Genomic DNA, 12,616 nt, shown 5'->3' on the forward strand with positions numbered 1-12,616 from the left:
TGTACTAATACATAGTGTTTACAGGTTTGAATGTGTGTTTCAGGTTTAGGGAGAGATTGGGTGTGAAGACTGTTAAAGCACTGAAGAGGAACAACAATGGTGTAACACATGCTGCAGTTGACATGCTCTGTGCTCTTATGTGTGTAAGTGGCTCTTTCTTATACACATAGAAACACCTGTTAAACAGAATGAACCTGCAATTGTGATATCATGCAATCAAATAGTTGCAGGGTAAATGTATAAAGGCATGCAGATATAGGCCAAAAGCTTGAATTAATGTTAACATCAAAAGTCTGAATGGGGAAAAATGGCATCTTAGTGACTGACTGACATGGTCCTTTTCTAAATTTCAAATGTGACCCATTATAAAAAGCTAGCAGTAATGCTTACTGATTTACTGGTTTTACTACTTCTCACCTCATTGTGTACTGGTAGCTGCCTGCAAAACTTGTGACACAGGTGAACCTGTCCACTAAAGCTGGTTGTTAGCTTTGCAGTTGCTTCATGGTAGTATGCTGCTTGTTTGTTAACTTCATGCTAGATGTGTGTTGGTTTATTGTTAGGTACATTAGTTTTGTGTTAGTTTCAGTCAGCTTGTCTGGCAACAAGCCTGTTTGGCATCACGTCATTCAGATCACTTTTTCCCCATTGTAAATATAAAATGAAGCTTTTGACTTGCATTTTCAGGTCTTCATAGTAAAGTGGATGGTGATTGTATATTTCCTGTTTTTAAAAGCACCACATATATAGTTGTGTATTGTTGCTGTTACAGCCAATGCATGATGACTATGACTTGAGGCAGGAGCAGCTGAACAAAGCCTCTCTTCTATCATCCAAAAAGTTCCTGGAGAGCCTTTTGGAAAAATTCATCAGTAATGTGGTACAATTCTAATTAGTTCACCTCCATGTAACTTGATCATAGCTATTTAAATGACAAATAATAGACTTAAATAATAATAATAATAATCAAAATTTAATATACAAAGTTATTGTTTTTATGTGCATGTGTCTTACAGCATTTTCATCTGTTTTCTATTTTCAGGGCCATGGTACAGGTGCTTTAGTGATCAGTGCACTGCTAGATTTCTTGACCTTTGCACTTTGTGCTCCTTATAGCGAGACAAGTGAAGGACAGCAGTTTGACATGCTGCTGGAGATGGTGGCCTCCAATGGGCGCACACTCTTCAAACTCTTTCAGGTTAGAGGCAAAACATTCTTCAGTGTGTATGTTGGCACAGTCTGAGTTATTTGTTATTTGCATGTTTTGTACAGAAGAGATGCACTGTATGGCCAAAGGTTTGTGAACTATCATATCCATGTATTTAAGACCATAAGTATTTGGAGAGTGACACAATTTTTCACAATATGTGACTGAAGAGTTGAATTTCAGCTTAGATTCAAGGGGATTAATTGCAGCTATTTTATATGTTCCCTCCATTTTCACATTTCCACATTTTCAATATTCAACTAAAATATTTATAAATATTTGGATGCAAATCCTTTGGAGTCAATGACTGAAACCTATGAGCATCACCAAATGCTGAGTTACTTTGAGATGCTTTGTCAGGCCTTCACTTTAGCTGCCTGGTGGTTGATGATTTGTGTCTTACAATTACATTTATGGCATTTGGTAGATGCCATTTTTCAGAGCAACTTACATTTTGTCTCATTTTATACAACTGAGAGTCAATGGTGCAAGCAGTGGCAGCTTGGTGGATCTGGGATTTGAACTCAGTACTCAACCACCTTAACCAATAAACTACCACAGTTTTATGAAGTTTAGTAAAGATTTAGTGAGTTTGCAGAAAGGCACACAAGAAACATCTAATGATGGGTAAAAGCAAAGAGCTCTCTCAAGACTTTTGCAACCTTATTGTTGCAAAACCTACTGATGGCATTGGTTTCTGACATAATCCGGAAGTGGAAAGAACATCATTTCACCATAAGCTGGCTACAACCAGGTGCTCTTCACAAGATTTCTGACAGACGAGTGAAAAGAATTATCAGAAGAGTTGTCCAAGAGCCAAGGACCACTTGCACACTTACAATGCAAGACTCAATTGCTGAAGAAAAAGCATGTTGAAGCTCGTTTAAAGTTTGCTGCCAAACATTTGGAGAAGCCGGTGAAATACTGGCAGAATATAGTCTGGCCAGATGAGACCAAAACTGAGCTCTTTGGATGCCATAATACACACCATGTCACCCCAAAAACACCATACCAACAGTGAAGTTTGGAGGTGGTAAAATCATGGTTTGAGGCTGTTTTTCAGTGGCACTGGCAAACTACAAATAATTGAAGAATGAATGAATGGAAAAATGTACAAGACATTCATGATAAAAAATCTGCTGCCATCTACCAGGATGATGAAGTTGAAACGAGGGTGGACATTTTAGCAAGACACTGGTCCCAAACACACAGCCAAGGAAACTCTCAATTGGTTTCAGAGAAAGAAAATAAAGCTGCTAGAATGGCCCAACCAGTCACCTGACTTGAAACCAATTGAAAATCTATGGGAGGAACTAAAGATCAGAGTTCACAGAAGAGGCCCACAGAACCTTCAAGACTGTTTGTGTGGAAGGATTGACCAAAATCACACCTGAGCAATGCATCCAACTAGTTTCTCCATACAGGAGGCATCTTGAAGCTGTAATTACCAACAAAGTTTTACATTAATTTCACTAAGCTGCTTCAATACTTTTTCCCTGTGTCATTTCACATTATTACGCATAACTTAATTTATAGACATCTGTGGTTCGATTTCTTTGCATGGTGATGTCTTCAATGCTTATTTTACCCACTGTATGACAAAAGCTACGTGACTTTACTTGACTTGATAAGCATACTCAATTTGGTTGAGGTCAGATGGCTGACTTGGTCTTTTAAGAACATTCCATTTCTTTACCTTCAGAATATTGTGAGTTGCTTTTGTAGTACGTTTTAGGTTGTTATCCTTCTGTACTTTGAAGTGTCAAGCCATGTTTTGCAGCATTTGACTGAAGCTGAGCAGAAAGTGTAGCTGAATTTATCCTGCTACTTATATGAACAGTCACACCATCAATAAATACCACTGACCCAGTTCTATTGGCAGCCATGCATGTCCATGCCATAACACTGTCATTACAATGTTTGACAGATGATGTATGCTTTGGATAATAAGCATACATCATCCATACTCTTCTCTTCCCATCATTCTGGCACAAGTTAATCTTGGTTTCATCTGTCAAATGATATATATATAAAATATATTAGGCTTTGTTAGCTGGCATGTGTGTGTGTATATATATATATGGTCATATAGTGTATGCACTTTGTTACTTCTTATATGTTTCTTTAGTTTTATACTGATTATTTTTTCTGTTCTGTTGTCTCTGTCTTTGCAGCATCCCTCTATGGCTATAGTAAAGGGTGCAGGTCTGGTTATGAAGGCCATTATTGAGGTGAGATTCTATTCATTTGTGAAGTAGTATTGTCTTTTGTGTGAAAAATATATACCTTTGTGTATGTGTTCAGGAGGGGGATAAGGAAATAGCCACAAAGATGCAGGACTTGGCGTTGAGTGAAGGTGCTCTACTCAGACATCTACATACATCTATGTTCACCATTAGCACTGATCAGAGGATGCTTACGAACAGGTAACCCCCCCCACCAATTACCACCAGGCCTCCTAAGCCATCTAAAGTTGAACAATTAAACTGCACAAGGTGACTAAAGTTAAAATGTTAAAATGAATCCAGTCAAAGAGACAGAAGAACCTAAAGATGCAGAAGGATCCTTGTTAACCACTACACTTGAATCAATTTAGGATTATTGCATTTTGTGGGATTTAACTAAATTAGGTGAAAAATGTTTTTCTTGTAGACAGCTGAGTCGTCACCTAGTGGGTTTGTGGACAGCTGAGAATCCTGTTGCTATGACCCTCCTCAAGAGAATCTTGGTGAGATTACATGCAGATTTAATGCCTCATTAAGGGTATTATTTATGATTTATCTTTTTCAATAAAGTTCAAGTTTCAATTGGTTTAAATTCTAAATATTGACGTTAATATGACATCTGTTTCTTTGCCTTGCCTTGCCTTGCCCCCCTACCCTCTCCCCTCCAGCCAACTGGGCTCCTAGCGTATCTGGACAGCTCAGACCCTGTGCCAGAAAAGGACATGGATAGAATGCACATCCGTGACAACCTCAAGATTGCTTCTGTAACTATAGAGCTTTATTTTGTTTGAGTCACAATCAGTAATAACTATTTCACATACCAGATCACTTCCTGATTTCTCTGTCTGGCTAGGACCAGTTTGGACGCACTAAGGTGCCAGAGTGGCAGAGAATAGCGGGCAAGGCTGCCAAAGAGGTGGAAAAGTTTGCTAAAGAAAAGGCTGACCTGATGCTCATGCACTGGAGAGACAAGATGGGCATTGCACAGAAGGAGGTGAGCCAAGTTCACTGAAAAACTCAAAAACTACTCAAAGAATCCATTAAAGGCAGAATATCTGATTGATTGAATGAATAAACATAGAAGAGAAAATACTGTGAGAGTATGAGACACAGTGGTTAAAAATCCTAACTATCCTTGTCCACATGTGCTCCAGTACCTATACATTCTCTACATAATTCAACTTTCTAATGAACCAGTATCCTGTTGTCTGTGGCTGCTCTCATTTTGGGTTCGCCACAGCAGATCATCCAATCTGCATATGTTGATTTGGTACAGGTTTTATGCCAGATGCCATTACTTTTTAATTTATCCGGGTTTAGGATCAGCCTTTAAAGTTAAAGCCTCAATGGATGGATCGGTTCCCTGCTTGAGAATCGAAATGAGAGCACGCAGTGAGAGCATTATCATGTATAGTTTTATTAACATTATTTACTTTACTACACTTTTCTGAAGATACAATTGTCATATGTAATTAATGTGAATTGTTTACTATTTCATTCACACTCCTGTCAAAAAGCCAATAACTGGCTATATTGATTTTTAACTTATTATTAAGCTTATTTTGGGGACACATTGTCTGCTCAGGTATGATATAATATTGCTGACTTTTAGGTGTTATTTAATAAGTAAGTGTTATCAGATGGTTGTCTGGGTTTTTAAGATTATCCTTTTGCCACTTTGTAGAATATTAAAGCATTGACTGTTAATTAACAGGTAAATCATTTATTTAAAATGTAAATCTTTTTTATTCATCTTTCTTCTATCAAATTGAAAATTATTTGATTAAGTGATTTTTAATTAATTATATATTTATTGACCTGTCACAAATACAGTATGAACTGTGATCAGCTGACAACAGTATCAATAATATTTCTGTTATTTCTGCCCTCCTTGCCTCTTATTGTGGTTGTCTGCTGTGAATCAATGCAGCAGGACAGGAATAACTTGGTGAGTATAATTGACCACTGAGACATTGTGTTGAAATTGATGTATGTTTTTACTTAGGTTTTTAGTCAGTTACTGAATCAGGATTCCCGATTCTACAAGACCATTCTTTATATTGATTCATGCTCAACTTTTTTGTTTTGTTCTCTTTATAAACCTGCATATAGCTGCAATATTTGTCATAGGTTTCAATTTATTGTCTGCATGTTTTTGTAAATGATTGAATGTATTCGCAGTGATTTCAATGCATGCTTTATTGCAGAACCCAAACCAAAAACCTGTTGTCTTGAGGAAAAGAAGACAGCGAATCAAGATTGAGGCCAATTGGGAGCTTTTCTACTATAAGTATGTTTTTAATTATTTTTATATTTTGTAATTTTTAGTGCTGTTTTTGCCCTGGTTTATTTTAGTACATCATGTGAAATAATAACCTAATTAAATGACTGTAAGATTGACCTTTTTTCTAGTTTAGGTGTGATAAAATACTGATGGTCCTGCGTGAGTGTATGTACAGTATCTCTCACAAAAGTGAGTACACCCCTCTAATTTCAGCAAATATTTTAGTACATCATCTCAAAGGACAATACTGTAGAAATGAAACTTGGATATATTTTAGAGTAGTCAATGTACAGCTTGTATAGCAGTATAGATTTACTGTCCTCTGAAAATAACTCAACATACAGACATTATTGTCTAAATAGCTGGCAACAAAAGTGAGTACACCCTAACTGATAACAGCTGTACATCGTTTAACCATGCAAAGTCACATGTCCTATTCATCATGTTCATGTGTTTGTCAGCTTGATAGGACCATACAAATGTGTGTATCTTATATTAGAGCATTTAATATTTGGTGCTTTGAGTACATTTCACTCATACTGACCACTGGATGATCAACATGGCACCTCATGGTAAAAAAGCTCTCAGAGGATTTGAGAATTAGAATTTTTACTCTCCACAAAGACTGGTTAAGCTACAAGAAGATCGTTAACACCCTGAAACTGAGTTACAGTACAGTGGCCAGGGTCATACAGAGGTTTTCCAAGACAGATTCCACTCGGAACATGCCTTGTAAGGGTCGATCAAAGAAGTTGAGTCCTCATGCTGTGTGTCAGGTGCAGAAGCTGGCTTTGAAAAACAGATGCATAAGTGCTGCCAGCATTGCTTTAGAGGTTGCAGAAGTGGGGGGTCAGCTTTTCAATGCTTAGACCATACACTGCACACTCCAGCAAGTTGGTTTGCATGGCCATCATCCCAGTAGGAAGCCTCTTCTGAAGCTGGCTCGCAAGAAAGCCCACAAACAGTTTGCTGAAGACAACTTTTCTAAGAGCATGAATTACTGGAACCATGTCCTGTGGTCTGATGAGACTAAGATAAACTTGTTTGGGTCAGATGGTGTCCAGCATGCGTGGCGATGCCCGGGTGAGGAGTACCAAGAAAATTGTCTCTTGCCTACAGTTAAGCATGGTGGTGGTAGCATCATGGTCTGGGGCTGCATGACTGCTGCTGGTACTGGGGGGCTGCGGTTCATTGAGGGAAACATGGATTCCAGCATGTACTGTGACATTCTGAAGCAGAACATGATGCCCTCCCTTCTTAAACTGGGCCAAATGGCAGTTTTCCAACATGATAATTACCCCAAACACACCGCCAAGATGACAACTGTCTTGCTGAGGAAGGTGAAGGTCATGGAGTGGCCAAGTATGTCTCCAGACCTGAACCCTATTGAGCACCTGTGGGGCATCCTCAAGCGGGAGGTGGAGAAACGCCATGTGTCTAACATCTAGCAGCTCTGTGTTATCTTTATAGAGGACTGGAAGAGGATCCCAGCAACAGCATGTGCAGCTCTGGTGAATTCCATGCCCAGGAGGATTAAGGCCGTGCTAGATAACAATGGTGCTCACACAAAATATTGACACTTTGGACACAGTTTTGACATGTTCACTTAGGGTGTACTCATTTCCATTGCCAGTTATTTAGATAATGATATCTTTGTGTTGAGTTACTTTCAGAGGACAGTAAATCTATACTGCTATACAAGCTGCACATTGACTACTCTAAAGTATATCCAATTTTCATTTCTATAGTATTGTCCCTTGAGAACATATAATAAAGTGGTTGCTGAAATGTGAGGGGTGTACTCACTTTTGTGAGATACTGTACATCATGCATGTCATGTATGTACATACGCCGATCAGCGATAACATTATGACCACCTGCCTAATATTGAGTTGGTCCCCCTTTTGCTGCCAAAACATCCCTGACCTGTCAAGGCATAGACTCCACTAGATCCCTGAAGGTGTGCTGTGGTGTCTGGCACCAAGATGTTAGCAGCAGATCCTTTAAGTCCTGTAAGTTGCGAGGTGCGGCCTCCATAGATCGGACTTGTTTGACCAGCACATCTCACAGATGCTCAATTGGATTCAGATCTGGGGAATTCAACCAAGTTAACACCTCAAACTCATTGTTGTGCTCATCAAACCATTCCTGATCCATTTTTGCTTTGTGGCACGGGCATTATCCTGCTGAAAGAGGCCACAGCCATCAGGGAATACCGTTTCCATGAAAGGGTGTACATGGTCTGCAACATTTGCTTAGGTAGGTGGTACATGTCAAAGTTACATCCGCATGTATGGCAGAACCTAAGGTTTCCCAGCAGAACATTGCCCAAAGCATGACACGGCCTCCGTCGGCTTGCCTTCTTCCCACAGTGCATCCTGGTGCCATGTTCCTCAGGTAAGTGACGCACCCAAACCCAGCTATCCATGTGATGTAAAGCATGATTCATCAGACCAAGCCACCTTCTTCCATTGCTCCATGGTTCAGTTCTGATGCTCACATGTCCATTGTTGCTGCTTTCAGCATTGCACAGGGGTCAGCATGGGCACCCTGATTGGTCTGTGGCTATGCAGCCCCATATGCAACAACCTGCAATGCACTGTGTATTCTGACAACTTTCTATCAGAACCAGCATTAACAACAGCTTGTCTGTTGGATCAGACCAGACAGGCCAGCCTTTGCTCCCCACTTGCATCAGTGAGCCCTGGCCGCCCATGACGCTGTCGCCAGTTCACCACTGTTCCTTCCTTGGATCACTTTTAATAGATACTGACCACTGCAGACCGAGAACACCTTACAAGACCTGCAGTTTTGGAGATCCAGTCTTCTAGGCCATCACAATTTGGCCTGTTGTCAAACTTGCTCAAGTTTGTTTGCTTAGCCATTTTGCCTGCTTCTAACACATCAACTTTGAGGACAAATGTTCACTTGCTGCCTAATATATCCCACCCACTAACAGCTGCCATGATCAGGAGATAATCAGTGTTATTTACTTCACCTGTCAGTGGTCATAATGTGTTATGGCTGATCAGCATATACTTAAGACCATATTAGAACATAGTTCAAATCTGTAAATGATAAGATGAGTCAAATCTGATGAGGTGATCAAAGGTGATCAAATATTTCTTAAATTGATCATTATGAGACACAGGTATGCTAGGATTTGCCATGTTGAAAAAAACAAACATAATGATCTTACAGACTACATACATGTGCAAAAAAATACAATATGAAATCACTAGTACACACTGAAACAATCCTATTTTTACACAAACACAGGGCACTTAAAATTCCAGGGTTAAATTCATAATATTGAAAACTGGTTTTGGGGAGTGGGCAGATATAAATTGTAATTTCTTAATTAGTTTATGAACAGCTCCAATCCAGATATTCAGAGTAATTTCATTGGCACAATTAATTAGAACTGCTGAGAGTTCAAAACAGTTCATCCAAAAAGGTGAGAAACCATTGTTTATTGGAAAACCAATTGTCTGATGAGAAAAAATAGATATTTAAAGGGGGAGGATATTTTCCCTCCAAAATGACTATAAGAGCTGAGCTCCAGGAACTGATGTTAATTCACAAAAATTAAGTGATGTTATTTCACATAAAAATGACTTTTTACTATATATTACTATATACTATACTTACTATAGTTCTATTACCAAGGGTGTAACTTTGGTTTGAGAAGTGGGGGGACACAAAATGGAGGAAAATGTTTTTGATTTGAATCCCAGTTCCTGCATTTACATACATTTAGAGACTATGGTGATACAAAATCAAGGAAATAATTAAGTTGATTATAATGATAAATTCTGCCAAAAAGAATAGTAGGCTACTAAACTGTGTATATAAGAAAGATGTCTTACTTTCTTTATTGTTTAATAGGGGCCGATCACCAAGATTTGAGAAAATCATTTTATAAAATCAGAAATGTTCACCATTAATTTTTTGTGTGCGGATAAAATTTGAATAATTTGACACTCAATTGCCACTGTTAAACAAACTTTAATTTTAAACTAACCGCTGTAGCTAAAATGTTAAATCACTTGTTGCACAGGACTGGTGTGCAGTCATGTTGGAACAGGAAGGGGTCATCCCCAAACTGTTCCCACAAAGTTGGGAGCATGAACTTGTCCAAAATGTCTTGGTATTCTGAAGCATTAAAGAGTTCCTTTCACTGGAACCCTTGAATTCAATGATTTGGAGGGGTTGTTTGTCAGAGACACATCCACCAAACCGCTGATGTTTAGAATAGGAAAAAAAAAAAGGCTTTTATCAACTGTGTGTTACAGCACTATTTTGTAATATCAATTGCAGATAGACAGCAGCAAAATTAATATGGAATTATATGAAAATGTTGATTATTACTTATTATAATTGTCTCTCATGCATAAACAACCACCCTTAGTTTATGAACAAATTAAAATATTTACATTCCTGGTGCTAATTTTCTGTGCAGCACAAATACCGAAAGTAGATCTATGCGTCCAACACTGGACGGGTAGGAACAACCATCTGTAATCCAAAAGGATGGGGAAATTGATAACACAATAGACATCTCACAAACATAATATATATATATATATAAAGAACATTTTTCATTGTCCTTCATCTATCCATTCAATCACATCTTTCCATGTATCCTAACTGTCCACCTCATCTGTCCTCTAATATTAAAACGACTGAGTTATGATCATATTGAGTCTAACATTAAACTAGCATCCAGTCTGCTTGTCATACATTGCTGACAGAAAATGTGCGGTTTAAAGTGAACTTTTTTCATGCTACACAGAATCTTCATGAAAATATAATTATCCTGACCTGAGCAAATTTACTGAATCAACCAACTCGCATATCCTTTCTTTCTTTCCATCCATGATGACATTAAAGTCATCTGTTGCTGCTTCTGGCATTTCATCTCTGATTGTGCCGCAACCGCGATACCTGTTCATTACACCTTTCAGTGAGCGAGTTTTAGTGTGCATGCGATGTTCCTGGACGCAGACGCGTGCATTGACACAAGCAGACTCTCTGTGTCCTGCTCGGTCCTGCTCCTCCATGGCGATGATTGCGTGTGGTTAAAAAATCACAACAAACAAATTTGAAAAACGGGATTTTGAAAAGTGGGGGGGGCGTGTCCCCCCGTCCTCAGTGGAAATTACGCCCCTGACTATTACTAAATACTATATAATATTACTATATATTATTACATCTAAAAAATCCCTTAATAGTATTCCATAATATCCACTGAGCAAATCTCACAAATCAAGATTTATTATCTTTTAGCACATTGATGTGTATTGATTAAGGAAGCAGTACGTGCTGTGCTGTTTTCAGAAAAGTATGTCTAAAGTAAATAAAACTAAAGAACTAAAACTAAAGAAATTCAGTTCAACCAAAATATTTTATGTCTCTTAGATTATCTTTGGATATAGTGGCAGCTCCTTTAATTTTCATTTAGATGAGGACAACATAACTGTATGGTAAAACTTATGTTAAAATTTATGGGCAAATTGCCCAGTTACTTAACAAATGCATTTCCTATATTAGCACATGAATGTTTTTTCATTTCAGTAAACTTAGAATACTGACTCAGTGTTATGGCATGGGTTTCTATAGCTGCCAGTGAAACTTGGTCACTGGTGTTTTTTGACTATATTTCTATACTTCTGATAGATATAATACGATAAATTCTGAGGTGTCTAGAGTTATAGTTTTCACCCAGATTTAGTCAAATTCTGCAAAACGGATTGGACATAGCTGCACATTATAGATGGATAATGACCTAAAACATACTGTAAAAACAATCCAAGAGCTTCTTAATGCAAATAAATCAAATGTTCTTAAATGTCCAAGTCAGTCACTAGCCCTCAGCCAATTTGAGCAAGCTTTTCACTTGCTGAAGACAAAACTGGAGGCAGAAAGACCAACAGGAGTCTGCAAGGAGCAACTGAAGGCAGCTGTAGTTACGGCCATGGAGGAAGGAAGAAAAGTCAGCATTTGGTAATGTCCATGGGACCCAGACTTCAGGCAGGCATTACCTGCAAAGGATTTCCATCCAAGTATTAAAAAGTACCCTTATATTTGTAATTGTTTATAAATGTGTGTTTTTTTGGGGGTTTTTTTAGTTCCTAGAATTTGACGCCATAGTTTCTAATGTCTGCAGAGCTTGTGTTCTGTACTAAAATGCATGTAAAAAGTGAGTAATTTTAGCAGCAACCTATATAAGCCTTGTTCATTTGATTGTGACTCTCAAAATTAATTGGAGACTATTGGAAATAATAACATTTGAAAACTAATTAAAACTTTAATTGTAATTTTTCATACTTGGTTGCAAATACATTGCAGTGAATAATCTGAAATCTGAAACCCACAGGCATCACAATTTATTCTCTGTGGCCGTCACAGATTGTTTTTGGAGTATGCTTGTGGTCATAGTCTATCAGCAATGTGAAAGAGTCTTCTTTCTTGCTGACTGAGAAATTATTAAAAATCATAAATAAATAAATTACGTGTGTATGTGGTTGATGGTTCTTTGCAGATTTTATATGGATCATGCACATTCAAATCTAATCTGGAACATGAAGACCCGTGAGGAGCTGCGTGATGCTCTGGAGGGAGAAATGCGCTCCTTCAGCATAGACCGAGAGCTTGGGAGCACCAGTGTTATTTCCTGGAATCATCAAGAGTTTGAGGTGTGTGTGTAGGCTTTTGGTTTTCAGTAGCAAAAATGGTTTTGTTTTATTTGTTTTTTCAGCCAGTGCAAAGTGTACTTAAATGTAATTTTTTTAAACCCCCAAATAAGAAGGCAGGACTTGGCAGGCTGAAATTTCTTGCTGAAATGCAGAACTATAGCCTCACTTCCACTGTCAATACAAATGGGTACAATTCCATGCC

At 38.2% G+C, this 12,616-nt stretch overlaps 1 protein-coding gene across 5 annotated transcripts in view; it reads left to right on the forward strand.

Annotated features, from left to right (window-relative positions):
• LOC131343903 (dnaJ homolog subfamily C member 13-like) overlaps positions 1-12,616 on the forward strand; it is a 126,755-nt gene that overhangs the window by 67,069 nt on the left and 47,070 nt on the right. For 4 of the 5 annotated variants that reach the window (XM_058375767.1, XM_058375762.1, XM_058375768.1 and 1 more), the window contains 11 exons: positions 44-143; positions 773-880; positions 1,043-1,198; positions 3,382-3,438; positions 3,512-3,633; positions 3,860-3,935; positions 4,101-4,196; positions 4,286-4,426; positions 5,363-5,380; positions 5,640-5,722; positions 12,261-12,414. In XM_058375767.1, the coding sequence (XP_058231750.1) occupies positions 44-143; positions 773-880; positions 1,043-1,198; positions 3,382-3,438; positions 3,512-3,633; positions 3,860-3,935; positions 4,101-4,196; positions 4,286-4,426; positions 5,363-5,380; positions 5,640-5,722; positions 12,261-12,414 (1,111 nt within the window). The remainder of the gene's footprint in view (positions 1-43; positions 144-772; positions 881-1,042; positions 1,199-3,381; positions 3,439-3,511; positions 3,634-3,859; positions 3,936-4,100; positions 4,197-4,285; positions 4,427-5,362; positions 5,381-5,639; positions 5,723-12,260; positions 12,415-12,616) is intronic. The other variant, XM_058375766.1, reaches the window with a different exon arrangement.

This window comes from Hemibagrus wyckioides, linkage group LG23 (assembly GCF_019097595.1).
Source record: "Hemibagrus wyckioides isolate EC202008001 linkage group LG23, SWU_Hwy_1.0, whole genome shotgun sequence".
Taxonomy (NCBI): Eukaryota; Metazoa; Chordata; class Actinopteri; order Siluriformes; family Bagridae; genus Hemibagrus; species Hemibagrus wyckioides.